The sequence below is a fragment of the Oncorhynchus tshawytscha genome, linkage group LG25 (genome assembly GCF_018296145.1).
Source record: "Oncorhynchus tshawytscha isolate Ot180627B linkage group LG25, Otsh_v2.0, whole genome shotgun sequence".
Taxonomy (NCBI): Eukaryota; Metazoa; Chordata; class Actinopteri; order Salmoniformes; family Salmonidae; genus Oncorhynchus; species Oncorhynchus tshawytscha.
In genome coordinates, this window is record NC_056453.1 from 44,325,623 (window position 1) to 44,353,122 (window position 27,500).

The following is a 27,500-nucleotide window of genomic DNA, read 5'->3' on the forward strand; positions in this document are numbered from 1 at the left end:
CAAGGACTCTGCTGTTATAATATGAATGGGGGGCAAGGACTCCTGCTGTTATAATATGAATGGGGGGGCTCAAGGACACTGCTGGTATAATATGAATGGGGGGGTCAAGGACACTGCTGTTATAATATGAATGGGGGAGGGGTGGGGGGATCAAAAACTCACTGCTGCTATAATATGAATGGGGGAGGGGTGGGGGCTCAAGAACTCACTGCTGCTATAATATGAATGGGGGCTCAAGGACACTGCTGCTATAATATGATTGGGGGGCTCAACGACTCACTGCTGTTATAATATGAATGGGGGAGGCTCAAGGACTCACTGCTGCTATAATATGAATGGGGGGGCTCAAGGACACTGCTGGTATAATATGCATGGGGGGCTCAAGGACTGTGCTGTTATAATATGAATGGGGAGGGGCTCAAGGTCTCTGCTGGTATAATATGAATGGGGGCTCAAGAACTCTGCTGTTATAATATGAATGGGGGGAGGACACTGCTGGTATAATATGAATGGGGGGCTCAAGGACTCTGCTGTTATAATATGAATGGGGGGCTCAAGGACACTGCTGTTATAATATGAATGGGGGGCTCAAGGACACAGCTGTTATAATATGAATGGGGGCTCAAGGACTCTGCTGTTATAATATGAATGGGGGCAAAGACTCCGCTGTTATAATATGAATGGGGGGGCAAGGACACTGCCGGTATAATATGAATGGGGGGGTCAAGGACACTGCTGTTATAATATGAATGGGGGGCTCAAGGACACTGCTGGTATAATATGAATGGGGGCTCAAGGACACTGCTGGTATAATATGAATGGGGGCTCAAGGACACTGCTGGTATAATATGAATGGGGGGGCTCAAGGACACTGCTGGTATAATATGAATGGGGGCTCAAGGACACTGCTGGTATAATATGAATGGGGGGCTCAAGGACACTGCTGGTATAATATGAATGGGGGGGCTCAAGGACTCACTGCTGATATAATATGAATGGGGGGGCTCAAGGACTCACTGCTGCTATAATATGAAGGGGGGGCTCAAGGACACTGCTGGTATAATATGAATGGGGGCCAAGGACACTGCTGGTATAATATGAATGGGGGTCAAGGACACTGCTGGTATAATATGAATGGGGGGCTCAAGGACTCACTGCTGATATAATATGAATGGGGGGGCTCAAGGACTCACTGCTGCTATAATATGAAGGGGGGCTCAAGGACACTGCTGGTATAATATTAATGGGGGGGCCAAGGACACTGCTGGTATAATATGAATGGGGGGGCTCAAGGACACTGCTGGTATAATATGAAGGGGGGGCTCAAGGACACATCCGTACTAGACTGTACCGTGGAACAACCAGCTGATAGAGGGGATGGTACCGTGGAACAACCAGCTGATAGAGGGGATGGTACCGTGGAACAACCAGCTGATAGAGGGGATGGTACCGTGGAACAACCAGCTGATAGAGGGGATGGTACTGTGGAACAACCAGCTGATAGAAGGGATGGTACCGTGGAACAACCAGCTGATAGAGGGGATGGTACCGTGGAACAACCAGCTGATAGAAGGGATGGTACCGTGGAACAACCAGCTGATAGAGGGGTTGGTACTGTGGAACAACCAGCTGATAGAGGGGATGGTACCGTGGAACAACCAGCTGATAGAGGGGATGGTACCGTGGAACAACCAGCTGATAGAGGGGATGGTACCGTGGAACAACCAGCTGATAGAGGGGATGGTACCGTGGAACAACCAGCTGATAGAGGGGATGGTACCGTGGAACAACCAGCTGATAGAGGGGATGGTACCGTGGAACAACCAGCTGATAGAGGGGATGGTACCGTGGAACAACCAGCTGATAGAGGGGATGATACCGTGGAACAACCAGCTGATAGAGGGGATGATTCTAACACCCTGACAGCATCTAATAAATGGACTCATCTGCCCAAGCACACACACACACACACACACACTACACACACACTGCCTGCACACACTGCACACACACACGATAACACACACACACACTGCACACACACACACACACACACACACACACACACACACACACACACACACACAGCCTGCACACACTGCACACACACTACCAAAGGAACTAATACATCTGGAGTTGGCTGTGGAGGCCTAGAGATCGATGATGTGTACAACGAGAGATATCCCAGAGCTAGCTCGGCTGCTGAGAAGTAGATAAGAGACAGAAGGAGTCTGTCTCTCTCTCGCTCATCGCACAGGAGAGGAGACATGCGAGGTCGCCAGATGTCATAATGGAGTCGCGGGAGAATTTCCCAAATACCCCCCCCCCAAAAAAATTACATAAAAATGAGATATTATAATATCGTCTTTGTAGCTCACAATCATTGTAATGTGGTTAACCTTATAAATGTAAATGAAACCTAAAGCACACCCTATTGCAGAGACTTATATATTACCGGCTGCGAAATGGTGAAAACAACACCATTGTCAGATAACAGTGAACTAGAACCGCCAACGGCCACCAACGGCCTAAAAAAATCATTTAAAAAAATGTGTTCTGCTCCTTCCCTGACTCTTCCTACATGTTTGTATTTTACACTGCTCATTTGTCACAATTTTGAAATTACACCAGACAATGTTCTGTAGGATGTTGGTACCCAGCCAGGCTCCAAGAATGCCCCTGCTGTCTCTGCCTGGCCGGTTCCCCTCTCTCCAATGGGATTCTCTGCCTCTAACCCTATTACGGGGGCTGAGTCACTGGCTTACTGGTGCTCTTCCATGCCGTCCCTAGGAGGGGTGCGACACTTGAGTGGGTTGATTCACTGATGTGGTCTTCCTGTCTCGGTTGGCACCCCACCTTGGGTTGTGCGGTGGCGGAGATCTTTGTGGGCTATACTCGGCCTTGTCTCAGGATGGTAAGTTGGTGGTTGAAGATATCGCTCTAGTGGTGTGGGGGCTGTGCTTTGGCAAAGTGGGTGGGGTTATATCCTGCCTGTTTGGCCCTGTCCGGGGATGTCATCGGATGGGGCCACAGTGTCTACTGACCTCTCCTGTGTCAGCCTCCAGTATTTATGCTGCAGTAGTTTATGTGTCGGGGGACTAGGGTCAGTCTGTTATATCTGGGAGTACTTCTCCTGTCTTATCCGGTGTCCTGTGTGAATTTAAGTATGCTCTCTCTAATTCTCTCTTTCTTTCTCTCTCTGAGGACCTGAGCCCTAGGACCATGTCTCAGGACTACCTGGCATGATGACTCCTTGCTGTCCCCAGTCCACCTGGCCGTGCTGCTGCTCCAGTTTCAACTGTTCTGCCTGCGGCTATGGAATCCTGACCTGTTCACCGGACGTGCTACCTGTCCCAGACCTGCTGTTTTCAACTCTCTAGAGACAGCAGGAGCGGTGGAGATACTCTTAATGATCGGCTATGAAAAGCCAACTGACATTTACTCCTGAGGTGCTGACCTGTTGCACCCTCGACAACTACTGTGATTATTATTATTTGTGAACATTTGAACATCTTGGCCATGTTCTGTTATAATTTCCACCCGGCACAGCCAGAAGAGGACTGGCCACCCCTCATTGCCTGGTTCATAGCCTGGTTCCTCTATAGGTTTCTTCCTAGGTTTTGGCCTTTCTAGGGAGTTTTTCCTAGCCACCGTGCGTCTACACCTGCATTGCTTGCTGTTTGGGGTTTTAGGCTGGGTTTCTGTACAGCACTTTGAGATATCAGCTACATTTGATTGATTGAAGACTATGTGCTGTAGGACGTTGGTACCCAGCCAGGTGTTAATGCATCTCTCTCTCTCTCTCTCTCTCTCTCTCTCTCTCTCTCTCTCTCTCTCTGTCTCCTCACTGAATGACAAATGGATGAACGGGCAATAATTGTGCACCTTACTTCACAATTGAATTTACAATGAGGCCTAACTGAATGATAAGCAGGGTGAAAGAGGTTGATTTAATTTAGAAAGACAGTGGTGTAATGATGTGTTCATGTGATGCTTGTTGATCAGCAGCAAATCATTTAATCACGTTCCTTTGCAGATTGATACTATTCTTTTTTTTTTTTTTTACATTTGTCCTTTTGTAAAAAATAAATAAATAATTCAATGTAAAAACAATCTGTTATGGGACTGTAACTCAGTACCTAATCTAATGTAAAGGAAACGACAACGTGCCCCACATTGCAGGAGGCCTTTAGAATCATGATAAAACATATTGACTCTATTCAGGGGTGCAATGAGCAGGAAACAAACAATGCCAGTCAGCCTGCACAGCTGGCCCACCAGCTACACCGACACTACACCTAAACTACACCTAAACTACACCGACACTACACCGACACTACACCTAAACTACACCTAAACTACACCGACACTACACCGACACTACACCTAAACTACACCGACACTACACCGACACTACACCGACACTACACCGACACTCCACCGACACTATACTGACACTACACCAACACTACACAGACACTACACCGACACTACACCGACACTACACCGACACTCCACCGACACTATACTGACACTACACCGACACTACACCGACACTACACCGACACTATACCGACACTACACCGACACTATACCGACACTACACCGACACTACACCGACACTACACCGACACTACACCGACACTATACCGACACTACACCGACACTATACCGACACTACACCGACACTATACTGACACTACACCGACACTATACCGACACTACACAGACACTACACCGACACTATACCGACACTACACCGACACTACACCGACACTACACCGACACTATACCGACACTACACCGACACTATACCGACACTACACCGACACTATACCGACACTACACCGACACTATACCGACACTACACCGACACTACACCGACACTACACCGACACCACACCGACACTACCCCGGAACGAATTTCAAAACATAAGACCCTATAGACAAGGTTAAATTTGACAATAATCTGACGAGTGACAATATTACACTTATCAGTTGTCAAATTGAACATGAAGAGATGGACGCATCTTGTAATTGAACAAGACACAGGGAAAGGATCATTGTTTTATCAAATCTTCCTTCAGAGTCACATGCAGGTGAAACATTGTGATGTCTATATAGTATCAGAAAGATTCTGCTGATTCTACAATGCTTCCCTTTGTCAAATAACACTCAGAATTTAGTCCCGTTTTTTCTAGAATATTCCGTGATGTCCCCTTAATCTGAATGATGAGGAGGGTGATTAATCTGAATGATGAGGAGGGTGGTTAATCTGAATGATGAGGAGGGTGATTAATCTGAATGATGAGGAGGGTGATTAATCTGAATGATGAGGAGGGTGATTAATCTGAATGATGAGGAGGGTGATTAATCTGAATGATGAGGAGGGTGATTAATCTGAATGATGAGGAGGGTGATTAATCTGAATGATGAGGAGGGTGATTAATCTGAATGATGAGGAGGGTGATTAATCTGAATGATGAGGAGGGTGGTTAATCTGAATGATGAGGAGGGTGATTAATCTGAATGATGAGGAGGGTGGTTAATCTGAATGATGAGGAGGGTGATTAATCTGAATGATGAGGAGGGTGATTAATCTGAATGATGAGGAGGGTGGTTAATCTGAATGATGAGGAGGGTGATTAATCTGAATGATGAGGAGGGTGGTTAATCTGAATGATGAGGAGGGTGGTTAATCTGAATGATGAGGAGGGTGATTAATCTGAATGATGAGGAGGGTGGTTAATCTGAATGATGAGGAGGGTGATTAATCTGAATGATGAGGAGGGTGGTTAATCTGAATGATGAGGAGGGTGATTAATCTGAATGATGAAGGGTGTTAATCTGAATGATGAGGAGGGTGGGTGAGGAGGGTGATTAATCTGAATGATGAGGAGGGTGATTAATCTGAATGATGAGGAGGGTGGTTAATCTGAATGATGAGGAGGGAGGAGGGTTAATCTGAATGATGAGGAGGGTGGTTAATCTGAATGATGAGGAGGGTGGTTAATCTGAATGATGAGGAGGGTGATTAATCTGAATGATGAGGAGGGTGATTAATCTGAATGATGAGGAGGGTGGTTAATCTGAATGATGAGGAGGGTGATTAATCTGAATGATGTGTTAATCTGAATGATGGGAGGGATTAATCTGAATGATGAGGAGGGTGTTAATCTGAATGATGAGGAGGGTGATTAATCTGAATGATGAATGAATGATGAGGAGGGTGGTTAATCTGGTGAGGGTGGTTAATCTGAATGATGAGGAGGGTGATTAATCTGAATGATGAGGAGGGTGGTTAATCTGAATGATGAGGAGGGTGATTAATCTGAATGATGAGGAGGGTGATTAATCTGAATGATGAGGAGGGTGATTAATCTGAATGATGAGGAGGGTGATTAATCTGAATGATGAGGAGGGTGATTAATCTGAATGATGAGGAGGGTGATTAATCTGAATGATGAGGAGGGTGATTAATCTGAATGATGAGGAGGGTGATTAATCTGAATGATGAGGAGGGTGATTAATCTGAATGATGAGGAGGGTGGTTAATCTGAATGATGAGGAGGGTGGTTAATCTGAATGATGAGGAGGGTGATTAATCTGAATGATGAGGAGGGTGGTTAATCTGAATGATGAGGAGGGTGGTTAATCTGAATGATGAGGAGGGTGATTAATCTGAATGATGAGGAGGGTGGTTAATCTGAATGATGAGGAGGGTGGTTAATCTGAATGATGAGGAGGGTGGTTAATCTGAATGATGAGGAGGGTGGTTAATCTGAATGATGAGGAGGGTGATTAATCTGAATGATGAGGAGGGTGGTTAATCTGAATGATGAGGAGGGTGGTTAATCTGAATGATGAGGAGGGTGGTTAATCTGAATGATGAGGAGGGTTATTAATCTGAATGATGAGGAGGGTGATTAATCTGAATGATGAGGAGGGTGGTTAATCTGAATGATGAGGAGGGTGGTTAATCTGAATGATGAGGAGGGTGGTTAATCTGAATGATGAGGAGGGTGATTAATCTGAATGATGAGGAGGGTGGTTAATCTGAATGATGAGGAGGGTGATTAATCTGAATGATGAGGAGGGTGATTAATCTGAATGATGAGGAGGGTGGTTAATCTGAATGATGAGGAGGGTGATTAATCTGAATGATGAGGAGGGTGATTAATCTGAATGATGAGGAGGGTGATTAATCTGAATGATGAGGAGGGTGATTAATCTGAATGATGAGGAGGGTGATTAATCTGAATGATGAGGAGGGTGATTAATCTGAATGATGAGGGGGTGATTAATCTGAATGATGAGGGGGTGGTTAATCTGAATGATGAGGAGGGTGGTTAATCTGAATGATGAGGAGGGTGGTTAATCTGAATGATGAGGAGGGTGGTTAATCTGAATGATAAGGAGGGTGGTTAATCTGAATGATGAGGAGGGTGATTAATCTGAATGATGAGGAGGGTGATTAATCTGAATGATGAGGATGACTGAATATAGAACAACAGTGTAATGATGAAGAAGACTATAAGAAGACTTTATAATCTCCCCTGGGAGAGTCAAATCAGACTGAGTACAACATACAACGTGTGCAGTTCACAATGACAAGACCAAAGAACGGACGTACTGACAGCATTACAAATGCTGCAAAATTTAGATGAGTTGGGAGACGGATGGAGGATCGGATAGTGAGCTTGAAATCGACGTTGCTGATGATGATTCTGATGTTGACTTGAAGCCTCTGTCTCCGATGCCTGAGCTTCGCCACAGAAAAACCAGAACAGAGCAAATTGAGATGGTGATCCCAACTGCCACGGTGAGACAGGAGTCTAGGAGGGATGGCACAGTAAGACAGGAGTCTAGGAGGGATGGCACAGTGAGACAGGAGTCTAGGAGGGATGGCACAGTGAGACAGGAGTCTAGGAGGGATGGCACAGTGAGACAGGAGTCTAGGAGGGATGGCACAGTGAGACAGGAGTCTAGGAGGGATGGCACAGTGAGACAGGAGTCTAGGAGGGATTGCACAGTGAGACAGGAGTCTAGGAGGGATGGCACAGTGAGACAGGAGTCTAAGAGGATGGCACAGTGAGACAGGAGTCTAGGAGGGATGGCACAGTGAGACAGGAGTCTAGTAGGGATGGCACAGTGAGACAGGAGTCTGGGAGGGATGGCACAGTGAGACAGGAGTCTAGGAGGGATGGCACAGTGAGACAGGAGTCTAATAGGGATGGCACAGTGAGACAGGAGTCTAGGAGGGATGGCACAGTGAGACAGGAGTCTGAGAGGGATGGCAGGGTGAGATAGGAGTCTAAGAGGGATGGCACAGTGAGACAGGAGTCTAGGAGGGATGGCACAGTAAGACAGGAGTCTAGGAGGGATGGCACAGTGAGACAGGAGTCTAGGAGGGATGGCACAGTGAGACAGGAGTCTAGGAGGGATGGCACAGTAAGACAGGAGTCTAGGAGGGATGGCACAGTGAGACAGGAGTCTGGGAGGGATGGCACAGTAAGACAGGAGTCTAAGAGGGATGGTACAGTGAGACAGGAGTCTAGGAGGGATGGCACAGTGAGACAGGAGTCTAGGAGGGATGGCACAGTGAGACAGGAGTCTAGGAGGGATGGCACAGTGAGACAGGAGTCTAGGAGGGATGGCACAGTAAGACAGGAGTCTAGGAGGGATGGCACAGTGAGACAGGAGTCTAGGAGGGATGGCACAGTGAGACAGGAGTCTAGGAGGGATGGCACAGTAAGACAGGAGTCTAGGAGGGATGGCACAGTGAGACAGGAGTCTGGGAGGGATGGCACAGTAAGACAGGAGTCTAAGAGGGATGGTACAGTGAGACAGGAGTCTAGGAGGGATGGCACAGTGAGACAGGAGTCTAGGAGGGATGGCACAGTGAGACAGGAGTCTAAGAGGGATGGCACGGTGAGACAGGAGGCTAAGAGGGATGGCACGGTGAGACAGGAGTCTGGGAGGGATGGCACAGTGAGACAGGAGTCTAAGAGGGATGGACAGTGGGACAGGAGTCTAGGAGGGATGGCACGGTGAGACAGGAGTCTAGGAGGGATGGCACAGTGAGACAGGAGTCTGAGAGGATGGCACAGTAAGACAGGAGTCTAAGAGGGATGGTACAGTGAGACAGGAGTCTAGGAGGGATGGCACAGTGAGACAGGAGTCTAGGAGGGATGGCACAGTGAGACAGGAGTCTAAGAGGGATGGCACAGTGAGACAGGAGTCTAGGAGGGATGGCACAGTGAGACAGGAGTCTGAGAGGGATGGCACAGTAAGACAGGAGTCTAAGAGGGATGGTACAGTGAGACAGGAGTCTAGGAGGGATGGGCAGTGAGACAGGAGTCTAGGAGGGATGGCACAGTGAGACAGGAGTCTAAGAGGGATGGCACGGTGAGACAGGAGTCTAAGAGGGATGGTACAGTGAGACAGGAGTCTGGGAGGGATGGCACAGTGAGACAGGAGTCTAAGAGGGATGGCACAGTGAGACAGGAGTCTAGGAGGGATGGCACAGTGAGACAGGAGTCTAGGAGGGATGGCACAGTGAGACAGGAGTCTAAGAGGATGGCACGGTGAGACAGGAGTCTAGGAGGGATGGCACAGTGAGACAGGAGTCTAAGAGTGATGGCACAGTGAGACAGGAGTCTAAGAGGGATGGCACAGTGAGACAGGAGTCTAGGAGGGATGGCACAGTGAGACAGGAGTCTGGGAGGGATGGCACGGTGAGACAGGAGTCTAGGAGGGATGGCACAGTGAGACAGGAGTCTAGTAGGGATGGCACAGTGAGACAGGAGTCTAAGAGGGATGGCACAGTGAGACAGGAGTCTAGGAGGGATGGCACAGTGAGACAGGAGTCTAAGAGGGATGGCACAGTGAGACAGGAGTCTAGGAGGGATGGCACAGTGAGACAGGAGTCTAGGAGGGATGGCACAGTGAGACAGGAGTCTAAGAGGGATGGCACAGTGAGACAGGAGTCTAGGAGGGATGGCACAGTGAGACAGGAGTCTAGGAGGGATGGCACAGTGAGACAGGAGTCTAGGAGGGATGGCACAGTGAGACAGGAGTCTAGGAGGGATTGCACAGTGAGACAGGAGTCGAGGAGGGATGGCACAGTGAGACAGGAGTCTAGGAGGGATGGCACAGTGAGACAGGAGTCTAGGAGGGATGGCACAGTGAGACAGGAGTCTAAGAGGGATGGCACGGTGAGACAGGAGTCTAGGAGGGATGGCACAGTGAGACAGGAGTCTAAGAGTGATGGCACAGTGAGACAGGAGTCTAAGAGGGATGGCACAGTGAGACAGGAGTCTAGGAGGGATGGCACGGTGAGACAGGAGTCTGGGAGGGATGGCACGGTGAGACAGGAGTCTAGGAGGGATGGCACAGTGAGACAGGAGTCTAGTAGGGATGGCACAGTGAGACAGGAGTCTAAGAGGGATGGCACAGTGAGACAGGAGTCTAGGAGGGATGGCACAGTGAGACAGGAGTCTAGGAGGGATGGCACAGTGAGACAGGAGTCTAGGAGGGATGGCACAGTGAGACAGGAGTCTGGGAGGGATGGCACGGTGAGACAGGAGTCTAAGAGGGATGGCACAGTGAGACAGGAGTCTAGGAGGGATGGCACAGTGAGACAGGAGTCTGGGAGGGATGGCACAGTGAGACAAGAGTCTAGGAGGGATGGCACAGTGAGACAGCAGTCTGGGAGGGATGGCACAGTGAGACAAGAGTCTAAGAGGGATGGCACAGTGAGAAAGGAGTCTGGGAGGGATGGCACAGTGAGACAGGAGTCTAAGAGGGATGGCACGGTGAGACAGGAGTCTGAGAGGGATGGCACAGTAAGACACGAGTCTAAGAGGGATGGTACAGTGAGACAGGAGTCTAAGAGGGATGGCACAGTGAGACAAGAGTCTAAGAGGGATGGCACAGTGAGACAGGAGTCTGAGAGGGATGGCACAGTAAGACACGAGTCTAAGAGGGATGGTACAGTGAGACAGGAGTCTAAGAGGGATGGCACAGTGAGACAAGAGTCTAAGAGGGATGGCACAGTGAGACAGGAGTCTGGGAGGGATGGCACAGTGAGACAGGAGTCTGAGAGGGATGGCACAGTGAGACAGGAGTCTGAGAGGGATGGCACAGTGAGACAGGAGTCTGAGAGGGATGACACAGTGAGACAGGAGTCTAGGAGGGATGGCACAGTGAGACAGGAGTCTAGGAGGGATGGCACAGTGAGACAGGAGTCTAAGAGGGATGGCACGGTGAGACAGGAGTCTAGGAGGGATGGCACAGTGAGACAGGAGTCTGGGAGGGATGGCACGGTGAGACAGGAGTCTAGGAGGGATGGCACAGTGAGACAGGAGTCTGGGAGGGATGGCACAGTGAGACAAGAGTCTAGGAGGGATGGCACAGTGAGACAGCAGTCTGGGAGGGATGGCACAGTGAGACAAGAGTCTAAGAGGGATGGCACAGTGAGAAAGGAGTCTGGGAGGGATGGCACAGTGAGACAGGAGTCTAAGAGGGATGGCACAGTGAGACAGCAGTCTGGGAGGGATGGCACAGTGAGACAGGAGTCTGGGAGGGATGGCACAGTGAGACAGGAGTCTGGGAGGGATGGCACAGTGAGACAGCAGTCTGGGAGGGATGGCACAGTGAGACAGGAGTCTAGGAGGGATGGCACAGTGAGACAGGAGTCTAGGAGGGATGGCACAGTGAGACAGGAGTCTGGGAGGGATGGCACAGTGGGACAAGAGTCTAAGAGGGATGGCACAGTGAGACAAGAGTCTAAGAGGGATGGTACAGTGAGACATGAGTCTAGGAGGGATGGCACAGTGAGACAGGAGTCTAGGAGGGATGGCACGGTGAGACAGGAGTCTGGGAGGGATGGCACAGTGAGACAGGAGTCTAGTAGGGATGGCACAGTGAGACAGGAGTCTAGTAGGGATGGCACAGTGAGACAGGAGTCTAGTAGGGATGGCACAGTGAGACAGGAGTCTAGTAGGGATGGCACGGTGAGACAGGAGTCTAAGAGGGATGGCACGGTGAGACAGGAGTCTGGGAGGGATGGTACAGTGAGACAGGAGTCTGGGAGGCATGGCACAGTGAGACAGGAGTCTAAGAGGGATGGCACAGTGAGACAGGAGTCTAAGAGGGATGGCACAGTGAGACAGGAGTCTAAGAGGGATGGCACAGTGAGACAGGAGTCTAAGAGGGATGGCACAGTGAGACAGGAGTCTAAGAGGGATAGCACGGTGAGACAGGAGTCTAGGAGGGATGGCACAGTGAGACAGGAGTCTAGGAGGGATGGCACAGTGAGACAGGAGTCTAGGAGGGATGGTACAGTGAGACAGGAGTCTAGGAGGGATGGCACAGTGAGACAGGAGTCTGGGAGGGATGGCACAGTGAGACAAGAGTCTAAGAGGGATGGCACGGTGAGACAGGAGTCTAGGAGGGATGGTACAGTGAGACAGGAATCTGAGAGGGATGGCACAGTAAGACAGGAGTCTAGGAGGGATGGTACAGTGAGACAGGAGTCTAGGAGGGATGGCACAGTGAGACAGGAGTCTAGGAGGATGGCACAGTAAGACAGGAGTCTAGGAGGGATGGTACAGTGAGACAGGAGTCTAGGAGGGATGGCACAGTGAGACAGGAGTCTAGGAGGGATGGCACAGTGAGACAGGAGTCTAAGAGGGATGGCACAGTGAGACAGGAGTCTAAGAGGGATGGCACAGTGAGACAGGAGTCTAAGAGGGATGGCACAGTGAGACAGGAGTCTGGGAGGGATGGCACAGTGAGACAGGAGTCTGGGAGGGATGGCACAGTGAGACAGGAGTCTAGGAGGGATGGCACAGTGAGACAGGAGTCTGAGAGGGATGGCACAGTGAGACAGGAGTCTAGGAGGGATGGCACAGTGAGACAGGAGTCTGGGAGGGATGGCAGGGTGAGACAGGAGTCTGGGAGGGATGGCACAGTGAGACAGGAGTCTAGGAGGGATGGCACAGTGAGACAGGAGTCTAGGAGGGATGGCACAGTGAGACAGGAGTCTAGGAGGGATGGCACAGTGAGACAGGAGTCTAAGAGGGATGGCACAGTGAGACAGGAGTCTAAGAGGGATGGCACAGTGAGACAGGAGTCTAGGAGGGATGGCACAGTGAGACAGGAGTCTGGGAGGGATGGCAGGGTGAGACAGGAGTCTAAGAGGGATGGCACAGTGAGACAGGAGTCTAGGAGGGATGGCACAGTGAGACAGGAGTCTAGGAGGGATGGCACAGTGAGACAGGAGTCTAAGAGGGATGGCACAGTGAGACAGGAGTCTAGGAGGGATGGCACAGTGAGACAGGAGTCTAGGAGGGATGGCACAGTGAGACAGGAGTCTAGTAGGGATGGCACAGTGAGACAGGAGTCTAGTAGGGATGGCACAGTGAGACAGGAGTCTAGTAGGGATGGCACGGTGAGACAGGAGTCTAGTAGTGATGGCACAGTGAGACAGGAGTCTAGTAGGGATGGCACAGTGAGACAGGAGCCTAGTAGGGATGGCACGGTGAGACAGGAGTCTAGTAGGGATGGCACAGTGAGACAGGAGCCTAGTAGGGATGGCACGGTGAGACAGGAGTCTAGTAGGGATGGCACGGTGAGACAGGAGTCTAGTAGTGATGGCACGGTGAGACAGGAGTCTAGTAGGGATGGCACGGTGAGACAGGAGCCTAGTAGGGATGGCACGGTGAGACAGGAGTCTAGTAGGATGGCACGGTGAGACAGGAGTCTAGTAGTGATGGCACGGTGAGACAGGAGTCTAGTAGGGATGGCACGGTGAGACAGGAGCCTAGTAGGGATGGCACGGTGAGACAGGAGTAAAACATAAAACTCACGGTACCCTTCGACCAGCTCATATCTGTGTGGCGCTGGAGTCAATGCTCTTCGGCATTAAAAACACATATCGATCCAGGTTGGATGTGACAGCGCCCCCCTTTGAGAAGCTCCGACGCGACATGAATCAAGCACCCCCATCTCATTAGTGGTTGGGGAGATCATTCCTAGTCAGACTAATTAGCAATTTACTGTCATAGCACCACATTAAAAATATGTGATGGTGAGTTGAGCAGACATTCAGAAATACTGTTAGAATGTATTTTAATTGACTGTAATAGCTCCCAATAAAAAAAAAAAATAAACATTGACTGTCAATTACATCATTGTTTTTCCACATGGTTGGGCTCGTAATAATTTTCGGATCTCAAAATGGGGTCGGGGGAGGCCAACATTTTTTGGGAACCCCTAGTTTAAATGAATCTTATATTAGACCTAATCTAGACTGTAAAATCTAGGTTTAGGATTAAAATCAGAGTTGTATTGTACCACTTGATTTTGAAATCTTTTAATCTAAGGTTAAATCACTAGTGTATGGTTAGTTACACGTGTCATAATGGGTTCACCATAGCGATATGTTCTCCTTCTATCCAGGCCTGGTCACCGCTAGCCAGCAAAGATAGTTTTCACCTCATCTAAAGTATCTAATTCATTTAATTCTGGGTCAAATAAATGAGCTGGCTAGTTGAGTTTTACATGATAAACCACAAGAGCTGAAATGTTTAAATCACAGTGAAAATATGAAGCACATACACAGACATACACAGACATACACAGACATCTGATGACCTTTGACCTCCTTCAGTGGCAGTTTAGATTTAATCCCCAAACTACATTGACATTAGATTTGACAACAAGATTTGATCTTGGTTTTAAGTCAAACGTAAACTTAGTTTAGATGAAGGATTCAATTGAACTAGGATTTAAATTTGAAACTAGGTTTAAAGTTTGTTGGAACAAGATTTATAGATACATCTTTAAATTTAACTCAGTTTAAGAGTTAATTCATATTGGTGCAACCCACCCCACCCCTCTTAGAAACACACAACCCACCCCATCCCTCTTAGAAACACACAACCCACCCCACCCCTCTTAGAAACACACAACCCACCCCACCCCTCTTAGAAACACACAACCCACCCCACCCCTCTTAGAAACACACAACCCACCCCACCCCTCTTAGAAACACAAAACCCACCCTATCCCTCTTAGAAACACACAACCCACCCCATCCCTCTTAGAAACACACAACCCACCCCATCCCTCTTAGAAACACACAACCCACCCCACCCCTCTTAGAAACACACAACCCACCCCATCCCTCTTAGAAACACACAACCCACCCCATCCCTCTTAGAAACACACAACCCACCCCTCTTAGAAACACACAACCCACCCCTCTTAGAAACACACAACCCACCCCATCCCTCTTAGAAACACACAACCCACCCCATCCCTTATAGAAACACACAACCCACCCCATCCCTCTTAGAAACACACAACCCACCCTATCCCTCTTAGAAACACACAACCCACCCCATCCCTCTTAGAATAACACAACCCACTATCCCCAGTCCTCCATCTGCACACACACCCACACACAGCAGTACTAACCTGGGTTGAGAGGGTGATTGAGAGGCTGGTGGGAGGCTGGGTGAACAGTGCAGAGCGGGAGGATGATCGCAGGACATGTGTTCTCCTGACAGGCTGGTCCTGATGGGGGAGAGGAGAGAACAACAGTGAGAACGGTGACAGAACGGTGACAGAACAGTCAGAACTGTCAGAACAGTGACAGAACCGTCAGAACGGTGACAGAACAGTCAGAACCGTCAGAACCGCGATAGAACCGTCAGAACGGTGACAGAACGGTGACAGAACAGTCAGAACCATCAGAACAGTGACAGAACGGTGACAGAACAGTCAGAACCGTGACAGAACCGATGTGTGGGTGTGCTGTGTACCGGAAATGTATCCAGCTATTATTTCCTTAAAATAAATATTTTCCATCCAGATATCAAATGAGTATACCTCAAACATTAAACATCTAATCTCTCTCTGAGCTGTTAGCAAACAGGATGTGGCTGAAAGATGCAGATATCAAATTAGTATACCTCAAACCTCAAGACTAAAACAGGAACGGGGGCTATATGAAACCCTCACGACTAAAACAGGGGGCTATATTAACCCCTCACCACTAAAACAGGGGGCTATATTAACCCCTCACACCTACAACAGGGGGCTATATGAAACCCTCACGACTAAAACAGGGGGCTATATTAACCCCTCACCACTAAAACAGGGGGCTATATTAACCCCTCACGACTAAAACAGGAACTGGGGCTATATTAACCCCTCACACCTACAACAGGGGCTATATTAACCCCTCACCACTAAAACAGGGGGCTATATTAACCCCTCACGACTAAAACAGGAACTGGGGCTATATTAACCCCTCACACCTACAACAGGGGGCTATATTAACCCCTCACCACTAAAACAGGGGCCTATATTAACCCCTCACGACTAAAACAGGGGCTATATTAACCCCTCACCACTAAAACAGGGGGCTATATTAACCCCTCACGACTAAAACAGGAACTGGGGCTATATTAACCACTCACGACTAAAACAGGGGCTATATTAACCCCTCACGACTAAAACAGGGGGCTATATTAACCCCTCACGACTAAAACAGGGGGCTATATTAACCCCTCACGCCTACAACAGGGACGGGGGCTATATTAACCCCTCACCACTAAAACAGGAACTGGGGCTATATTAACCCCTCACCGCTAAAACAGGGGGCTATATTAACCCCTCACCACTAAAACAGGGGGCTATATTAACCCCTCCCTAAAACAGGGGGCTATATTAACCCCTCACCACTAAAACAGGGGGCTATATTAACCCCTCACGCCTACAACAGGGGGCTATATTAACCCCTCACCACTAAAACAGGGGCTATATTAACCCCTCACCACTAAAACAGGGGCTATATTAACCCCTCACACCTACAACAGGGGGCTATATTAACCCCTCACCACTAAAACAGGGGCTATATTAACCCCTCACCACTAAAACAGGGGGCTATATTAACCCCTCACCACTAAAACAGGGGGCTATATTAACCCCTCACGCCTACAACAGGGACGGGGGCTATATTAACCCCTCACCACTAAAACAGGAACTGGGGCTATATTAACCCCTCACCGCTAAAACAGGGGGCTATATTAACCCCTCACCACTAAAACAGGGGGCTATATTAACCCCTCACCACTAAAACAGGGGGCTATATTAACCCCTCACCGCTAAAACAGGGGCTATATTAACCCCTCACCACTAAAACAGGGGGCTATATTAACCCCTCACCACTAAAACAGGGGGCTATATTAACCCCTCACGACTAAAACAGGAACGGGGGCTATATTAACCCCTCACTGGCTGTATTCCTGCCTTTTGTCCCTTTTGTCCCAATGATCCTTTTGTGTTTTCTTACAGCCCTCTGATTGGGCAATGTTAAAGTGCCACAACACTGAACTGCAGGTACCTAAAAGGATACAGATTACGCCAAATGAATGCATGCCCTACAGACATGAAATCACTGACCCTATAGAAATGGAATCACTGGCCCTATAGACATGGAATCACTGGCCCTATAGACATGGAATCACTGGTCCTATAGACATGGAATCACTGGCCCTATACACATGGAATCACTGGCTCTATAGACATGGAATCACTGGCCCTATAGACATGGAATCACTGGTCCTATAGACATGGAATCACTGGCCCTATACACATGGAATCACTGGTCCTATAGACATGAAATCACTTATCCTGTACACGTGGAATCACTGGCCCTATAGACATGGAATCACTGGCCATATAGACATGGAATCACTGGCCCTATAGACATGGAATCACTGGCCCTATACACATGGAATCACTGGCCCTATAGACATGGAATCACTGGCCCTATAGACATGGAATCACTGGCCCTATAGACATGGAATCGCTGGCCCTATAGACATGGAATCACTGGTCCTATAGACATGGAATCACTGGTCACTTCTAATTATTATTATGGAATCAAATCAAATCCAATTGTATTTGTCACATGCGCCAAATACAACAGAACTTACAGTGAAATGCTTACTTACAAGCCCTTAACCAACAATGCAGTTAAAAAAAAATATACATATATATATATATATATATGTATAAAATATATATTCTTCAATTACAAATAAAATTTACAAATAATTAGAGAGCAGCAGAAAATAACAATAATGAGGCTATATACAGGGTATTACGGTACAGAGTCAATGTGGAGGCTATATACAGGGTATTACGGTACAGAGTCAATGTGGAGGCTATATACAGGGGGTTATGGTACAGAGTCAATGTAGAGGCTATATGCAGGGTATTATGGTACAGAGTCAATGAGGAGGCTATATACAGGGTATTACGGTACAGAGTCAATGTGGAGGCTATATACAGGGTATTACGGTACAGAGTCAGTGTGGAGGCTATATACAGGGTATTACGGTACAGAGTCAATGTGGAGGCTATATACAGGGTATTACGGTACAGAGTCAATGTGGAGGCTATATACAGGGTATTACGGTACAGAGTCAGTGTGGAGGCTATAAACAGGGGGTACCGGTACAGAGTCAATGTGGAGGCCATATACAGGGTATTACGGTACAGAGTCAGTGTGGAGGCTATAAACAGGGGGTACCGGTACAGAGTCCATGTGGAGGCTATATACAGGGTATTACGGTACAGAGTCAATGTGGAGGCTATATACAGGGGGTACCGGTACAGAGTCAGTGTGGAGGCTATAAACAGGGGGTACCGGTACAGAGTCAATGTGGAGGCCATATACAGGGTATTACGGTACAGAGTCAGTGTGGAGGCTATAAACAGGGTATTACGGTACAGAGTCAATGTGGAGGCTATATACAGGGGGTACCGGTACAGAGTCAATGTGGAGTCTATATACAGGGTATTACGGTACAGAGTCAATGTGGAGGCTATATACAGGGGGTACCGGTACAGAGTCAATGTGGAGGCTATATACAGGGTATTACGGTACAGAGTCAATGTGGAGGCTATATACAGGGGGTACCAGTACAGAGTCAATGTGGAGGCTATATACAGGGGGTACCAGTACAGAGTCAATGTGGAGGCTATATACAGGGGGTACCGGTACAGAGTCAATGTGGAGGCTATATACAGGGGGTACCGGTACAGAGTCAATGTGGAGGCTATATACAGGGTATTACGGTACAGAGTCAATGTGGAGACTATATACAGGGGGTACCGGGACAGAGTCAATGTGGAGGCTATATACAGGGGGTACCGGTACAGAGTCAATGTGGAGGCTATATACAGGGGTACCGGTACAGAGTCAATGTGGAGGCTATATACAGGGGGTACCGGTACAGAGTCAATGTGGAGGCTATATACAGGGGGTACCGGTACAGAGTCAATGTGGAGGCTATATACAGGGGGTACCGGTACAGAGTCAATGTGGAGGCTATATACAGGTGGTACCGGTACAGAGTCAATGTGGAGGCTATATACAGGGGGTACCGGTATAGAGTCAATGTGGAGGCTATATACAGGGGGTACCGGTACAGAGTCAATGTGAGGCTATATACAGGGGTATAGAGTCAATGTGGAGTCTATATACAGGGGTACCGGTATAGAGTCAATGTGGAGGCTATATACAGGGGGTACAGAGTCAATGTGGAGGCTATATACAGGGGGTACCGGTACAGAGTCAATGTGGAGGCTATATACAGGGGGTACCGGTACAGAGTCAATGTGGAGGCTATATACAGGGGGTACCGGTATAGAGTCAATGTGGAGGCTATATACAGGGGGTACCGGTACAGAGTCAATGTGGAGGCTATATACAGGGGGTACCGGTACAGAGTCAATGTGGAGGCTATATACAGGGGGTACCGGTATAGAGTCAATGTGGAGGCTATATACAGGGGGTACCGGTACAGAGTCAATGTGGAGACTATATACAGGGGGTACCGGTACAGAGTCAATGTGGAGGTCATATACAGGGGGTACCGGTACAGAGTCAATGTGGAGGCTATATACAGGGGTACCGGTACAGAGTCAATGTGGAGGCTATATACAGGGGGTACCGGTACAGAGTCAATGTGGAGGCTATATACAGGGAGTACTGGTACAGAGTCAATGTGGAGACTATATACAGGGGTACCGGTACAGAGTCAATGTGGGGGCTATATACAGGGGTACCGGTACAGAGTCAATGTGGGGGCTATATACAGGGGGTACCGGTACTGAGTCAATGTGGAGGCTATGTACAGGGGGTACCGGTACAGAGTCAATGTGGAGACTATATACAGGGTATTACGGTACAGAGTCAATGTGGAGGCTATATACAGGGGTACCGGTACAGAGTCAATGTGGAGGCTATATACAGGGGGTACCGGTACAGAGTCAATGTGGAGGCTATATACAGGGGGTACCGGTACAGAGTCAATGTGGAGGCTATATACAGGGGGTACCGGTACAGAGTCAATGTGGAGGCTATATACAGGGGGTACCGGTATAGAGTCAATGTGGAGGCTATATACAGGGGCTATCGGTACAGAGTCAATGTGGGGGCTATATACAGGGGGTACCGGTACTGAGTCAATGTGGAGGCTATGTACAGGGGGTACCGGTACAGAGTCAATGTGGAGGCTATATACAGGGGGTACCGGTACAGAGTCAATGTGGAGGCTATATACAGGGGGTACCGGTATAGAGTCAATGTGGAGGCTATATACAGGGTGTTACGGTACAGAGTCAATGTGGAGGCTATATACAGGGTGTTACGGTACAGAGTCAATGTGCGGGGGCACCGGTTATTCAAGGTAACTGAGGTAATATGTACATGTACGTAGAGTTATTAAAGTGATTATGCATAGATAATAAACAGAGAGTAGCAGCAGCATAGAAGGGGGGTGGGGGAGTGCAGATAGTCTGGGAAGCCATTTGATTGGATGTCTTCTGGCTTGGGGGTAGAAGCTGTTTAGAAGCCCCTTGGACCTAGACCCGCCTCTCCGGTACCGCTTGATTGATTTATTTATGATACCATGTGCTAACGCTACAGTATTTGCCAATGCTAGCAAAAACGCTAGCAAACTCGGAGCGAAATGCTAGCAAACTGCCTGCCCTCCAGGACACATACAACGACAGTTTCGTCAAGATCATCATTACCCGACCCACAGCCTGTTCTCCCTGCTTCCATCACTCGGACACAGACACAGCCTGTTCTCCCTGCTTCCATCACTTGGACACAGACACAGCCTGTTCTCCCTGCTTCCATCACTCAGACACAGCCTATTCTCCCTGCTTCCATCACTCGGACACAGCCTGTTCTCCCTGCTTCCATCACACAGACACAGACTTTTCTCCCTGCTTCCATCACACAGACACAGCCTGTTCTCCCTGCTTCCATCACTTGGACACAGACACAACCTGTTCTCCCTGCTTCCATCACTCAGACACAGCCTGTTCTCCCTGCTTCCATCACACAGACACAGACTTTTCTCCCTGCTTCCATCACACAGACACAGCCTGTTCTCCCTGCTTCCATCACTTGGACACAGACACAACCTGTTCTCCCTGCTTCCATCACTCGGACACAGCCTGTTCTCCCTGCTTCCATCACTCGGACACAGCCTGTTCTCCCTGCTTCCATCACTCGGACACAGCCTGTTCTCCCTGCTTCCATCACTCAGACACAGACACAGCCTGTTCTCCCTGCTTCCATCACTTGGACACAGCCTGTTCTCCCTGCTTCCATCACACAGACACAGCCTGTTCTCCCTGCTTCCATCACTCGGACACAGCCTGTTCTCCCTGCTTCCATCACACAGACACAGCCTGTTCTCCCTGCTTCCATCACTCAGACACAGACACAGCCTGTTCTCCCTGCTTCCATCACTCAGACACAGACACAGCCTGTTCTCCCTGCTTCCATCACTCGGACACAGCCTGTTCTCCCTGCTTCCATCACACAGACACAGCCTGTTCTCCCTGCTTCCATCACTCAGACACAGACACAGCCTGTTCTCCCTGCTTCCATCACTCGGACACAGCCTGTTCTCCCTGCTTCCATCACACAGACACAGACTGTTCTCCCTGCTTCCATCACTCAGACACAGACACAGCCTGTTCTCCCTGCTTCCATCACTCAGACACAGACACAGCCTGTTCTCCCTGCTTCCATCACTCGGACACAGCCTGTTCTCCCTGCTTCCATCACACAGACACAGCCTGTTCTCCCTGCTTCCATCACTCAGACACAGACACAGCCTGTTCTCCCTGCTTCCATCACCCAGACACAGACACAGCCTGTTCTCCCTGCTTCCATCACTCAGACACAGACACAGCCTGTTCTCCCTGCTTCCATCACTCGGATATCATGTACTCTACACATCATAGTGTCTGACAGTATAATGACTAGATGATGTCTGAGACCAGAGGCCCTATGGTGCACTAGTTTAGACCAGAGGCCTATGGGTAACGTAGTGCACTAGTTTAGACCAGAGGCCTATGGGTAACGTAGTGCACTAGTTTAGACCAGAGGCCCTATGGGTAACGTAGTGCACTAGTTTTGACCAGAGGCCTATGGGTAACGTAGTGCACTAGTTTAGACCAGAGGCCCTATGGGTAACGTAGTGAACTAGTTTTGACCAGAGGCCTATGGGTAACGTAGTTAATTTACGTTTCTGTGAGAGTTGCCAGAACAAATCGGAGATACCAAAAATATTTCCCGCTCCGGTTGGTGTGGTATTTACGCCCAAATGAAAACACACAACGAGAGGACATGGGCCACACACACACACACACACGGTGAGAGGAGAAGGGACAGATTAGATAGACACACATGATAGAAGAAGTAGACATTGTGAAAGGAGACAGGTGAGAGGAGAGGGGGACAGGTAAGAGGAGAGGGGAGAGATAAGAAGAGAGATGTGCCCTTCATCTCTCTCTCTCCTTCTCCCTCTCTCTCCCTCCCTTCACTTGCCCTACCAGTCAGAGATGTTTGTATCCCAAGGGGAGGAGGGGGAGGAGGGGGAAAGAGATGGGAGGCTGCAGGCAATCTCTCAGGCCACAGAGAGGAGAGATACAGTAGAGAGGAGAGAGAGAGAAAGTAGAGAGAGAGAGAGTAGAGAGGAGAGAGTAGAGAGGAGAGATAAAGTAGAGAGGAGATACACTATGCTACCTCACACACACATACACACACACACACACACACACACACTATGCTACCCACACACACACACACACACACACACACACACACACACACACACACACACACACACACACACACACACACACACTTTGCTACCTCACACCCACACTATGCTACCCACACACCCACACTATGCTACCTCACACACCCACACTATGCTACCTCACACACACACACTATGCTACCTCACACACACACACTATGCTACCTCACACACACACACTATGCTACCTCACACACACACACTATGCTACCTCACACACACACACTATGCTACCTCACACACACACACACAGACATGCTAACGCACACAGTGAAAGATTTCCCCCATTTTGCAATTCATCATGACCGCCAAGGACACTGTGTGTGTGTGTGTGTGTGTGTGTGTGTGTGTGTGTGTGTGTGTGTGTGTGTGTGTGTGTGTGTGTGTGTGTGTGTGTGTGTGTGTGTGTGTGTGTGTGTGTGTGTGTGTGTGTGTGTATATATATATATAGAGAGAGAGAGCTGGGCAGCAGCACCAGCAGGTCTGCAGTGAGACAGGACGGGAGATTCCTGACACAGAGCCACCACAGCAGAGCAACCGTCGCCTGGCTTCCCAAACTCCTTGCTCTGGGGCCAAACGCCACAGACGAGAGTTGGTTCTCCTCTGAGTCTGGCTCGGAGTACCTCCCTGACGAACGCAAACAAAATCTAAAACCCTTCTGATTGGTCCCAGAAAACGATGGGTTGAGTCAGAGCCAGAACACAGGTGGGCAAAGATGCTTTTTTTGGGGGGGGAATGTATAGTTTCCTTTTATTGGTTAGAAATGAGCCAATCGCTGACGGCTATGAGTTGTACCCCTCAACTTTGATCACCAACGACTTCATTGACGTCAGTCTCAGATGGAAGTATGTAGCTCACAGAGAAACGGAAGTATTGAGTTAGAGTCGTCAGGCAAGAGCAAGTTGAGGTACCTAAACCGCTTGGAGTAACCCTAGATTGTAAACTGTCATGGTCAAAACGTATTGATACAACAGTAGCTAAGATGGCACAGACACATGCATACAAAACACACGATAACATAGGCACTCTACACACATGTACACAGATTTTGTGTTGTAGATATGTGGTAGTAATGGCCTGAGGGAACACACTGAATGCTTTCATTTTGCTGGACCCCAGGAAGAGTAGCTGGCTGCTGGGAGGGAAAAAGAGAGAGGCTAGGAGAAAGAAAGAAAGGGAGGCTAGGAGGGAGAGAGTCTGGGAGGGAGAGAGAGAGACTGGGAGGGAGAGAGAGAGAGACTGGGAGGGAGAGAGAAAGAGACTGGGAGGGAGAGAGAAAGACAGAGGCTGGGAGGGAGAGAGAAAGAGCGAGGCTGGGAGGGAGACAGGGAGACTGGGAGGAAGAGAGAGAGAGGCTGGGAGGGAGAGAGAGAGAGACTGGGAGGGAGAGAGAGAGAGGCTGGGAGGGAGAGAGAGACTGGGAGGGAGAGAGAAAGAGAGAGGCTGGGAGGGAGAGAGAAAGAGAGAGGCTGGGAGGGAGAGCGAAAGAGAGAGGCTGGGATGGAGAGAGAGTCTGGGAGGGAGAGAGAGAGAGGGATCGTGGGGCCCATAGGGTTCTATTTAGCCAGGGCCCATGGGGTTCTATTTAGCCAGGGCCCGTAAGGGTTCTATTTAGCCAGGGCCCGTGGGGTTCTATTTAGCCAGGGCCCATGGGGTTCTATTTAGCCAGTGCCCGTAGGGTTCTATTTAGCCAGGGCCCGTAGGGTTCTATTTAGCCAGGGCCCGTAAGGTTCTATTTAGCCAGGGCCCGTAGGGTTCTATTTAGCCAGGGCCCGTGGGGTTCTATTTAGCCAGGGCCCATGGGGTTCTATTTAGCCAGGGCCCGTAGGGTTCTATTTAGCCAGGGCCCATAGGGTTCTATTTAGCCAGGGCCCATGGGGTTCTATTTAGCCAGGGCCCGTAAGGGTTCTATTTAGCCAGGGCCCGTGGGGTTCTATTTAGCCAGGGCCCATGGGGTTCTATTTAGCCAGTGCCCGTAGGGTTCTATTTAGCCAGGGCCCGTGGGGTTCTATTTAGCCAGGGCCCGTGGGGTTCTATTTGGAATTATAATTGTTTTTATTTTACCTTTATTTAACTTGGAAAGTCAGTTAAGAACAAATTCTTATTTTCAATGACGGTCTAGGAACAGTGGGTTAACTGCCTGTTCAGGGGCAGAACAACAGATTTTTACCTTGTCAGCTCGGGGATTTGAACTAGCAACCTTTGGGTTAGGGTTCTTTTTAAAGGGAATAGGGTGACATCTGGGACAGACAGGTAGTAGATGAATCGAGGAGGTTTAGAGACTCACTTCATTCATAAAAACAACACACACACAGACAGTCACTCGTACCTATAGCCTGCTTCCACTAAACACACAGAAATGTCTCTCTCCTCTTTGGGACGAGAGGGGAAAACTGTTCAGGCTGTGACAGAATGTTCCTGGGAGGCGAATGGTTCTAATCTCCCCAGAATGCTCAGTGGTTGACCTTCTCATCATGGAGGATGATGAAACATAACAAAGACAGGTCAGTACAACACATACAGCAGCCCTGTCTGTCCATCTGTTACAGCGAGAATTTATAATGCTTGAAAGGGGCATGAATCTCTCTCTCGCTTTCCCGAGAGAGAGAGAGAGAGAGAGAGATGAGAGATACCAGAGGGAATAGTCTCAAAATCAAATCAAATCAAATTTATTTGTCACATACACATGGTTAGCAGATGTTAATGCGAGTGTAGCGAAATGCTTGTGCTTCTAGTTCCAACAATGCAGTAATAACGAGCAAGTAATCTAACTAACAATTCCAAAACTACTGTCTTAAACACAGTGTAAGGGGATAAAGAATATGTACATAAGGATATATGAATGAGTGATGGTACAGAGCAGCATAGGCAAGATACAGTAGCTGATATCGAGTACAGTATATACATATGAGATAAGTATGTAAACCAAGTGGCATAGTTAAAGTGGCTAGTGATACATGTATTACATAAGGATGCAGTCGATGATATAGAGTACAGTATCTACGTATACATATGAGATCAATAATGTAGGGTAAGTAACATTATATAAGATAGCATTGTTTAAAGTGGCTAGTGATATATTTACATAATTTCCCATCAATTCCCATTATTAAAGTGGCTGGAGTTGAGTCAGTGTCAGTGTCAGTGTGTTGGCAGCAGCCACTCAATGTTAGTGGTGGCTGTTTAACAGTCTGATGGCCTTGAGATAGAAGCTGTTTTTCAGTCTCTCGGTCCCAGCTTTGATGCACAGGTACTGACCTCGCCTTCTGGATGACAGCAGGGTGAACAGGCAGTGGCTCGGGTGGTTGATGTCCTTGATGATCTTTATGGCCTTCCTGTTGCATCGGGTGGTGTAGGTGTCCTGGAGGGCAGGTAGTTTGCCCCCGGTGATGCGTTGTGCAGACCTCACTACCCTCTGGAGAGCCTTACGGTTGAGGGCGGTGCAGTTGCCGTACCAGGCGGTGATGCAGCCCGCCAGGATGCTCTCGATTGTGCATCTGTAAAAGTTTGTGAGTGCTTTTGGTGACAAGCCGAATTTCTTCAGCCTCCTGAGGTTGAAGAGGCGCTGCTGCGCCTTCTTCACGATGCTGTCTGTGTGAGTGGACCAATTCAGTTTGTCTGTGATGTGTATGCCGAGGAACTTAAAACTTACTACCCTCTCCACTACTGTTCCATCGATGTGGATAGGGGGGTGTTCCCTCTGCTGTTTCCTGAAGTCCACAATCATCTCCTTAGTTTTGTTGACGTTGAGTGTGAGGTTGTTTTCCTGACACCACACTCCGAGGGCCCTCACCTCCTCCCTGTAGGCCGTCTCGTCGTTGTTGGTAATCAAGCCTACCACTGTTGTGTCGTCCGCAAACTTGATGATTGAGTTGGAGGCGTGCGTGGCCACGCAGTCGTGGGTGAACAGGGAGTACAGGAGAGGGCTCAGAACGCACCCTTGTGGGGCCCCAGTGTTGAGGATCAGCGGGGAGGAGATGTTGTTGCCTACCCTCACCACCTGGGGCGGCCCGTCAGGAAGTCCAGTACCCAGTTGCACAGGGTGGGGTCGAGACCCAGGGTCTCGAGCTTGATGACGAGCTTGGAGGGTACTATGGTGTTGAATGCCGAGCTGTAGTCGATGAACAGCATTCTCACATAGGTATTCCTCTTGTCCAGATGGGTTAGGGCAGTGTGCAGTGTGGTTGAGATTGCATCGTCTGTGGACCTATTTGGGCGGTAAGCAAATTGGAGTGGGTCTAGGGTGTCAGGTAGGGTGGAGGTGATATGGTCCTTGACTAGTCTCTC

At 48.9% G+C, this 27,500-nt stretch overlaps 1 protein-coding gene across 1 annotated transcript in view; it reads right to left on the reverse strand.

Annotated features, from left to right (window-relative positions):
• Positions 1-27,500, reverse strand: part of LOC112243879 (calcium uniporter protein, mitochondrial) — a 113,323-nt gene that overhangs the window by 41,741 nt on the left and 44,082 nt on the right. The window contains exon 2 of the mRNA XM_042305787.1: positions 15,487-15,585. Coding sequence (XP_042161721.1) covers positions 15,487-15,585 — 99 coding nt within the window. The remainder of the gene's footprint in view (positions 1-15,486; positions 15,586-27,500) is intronic.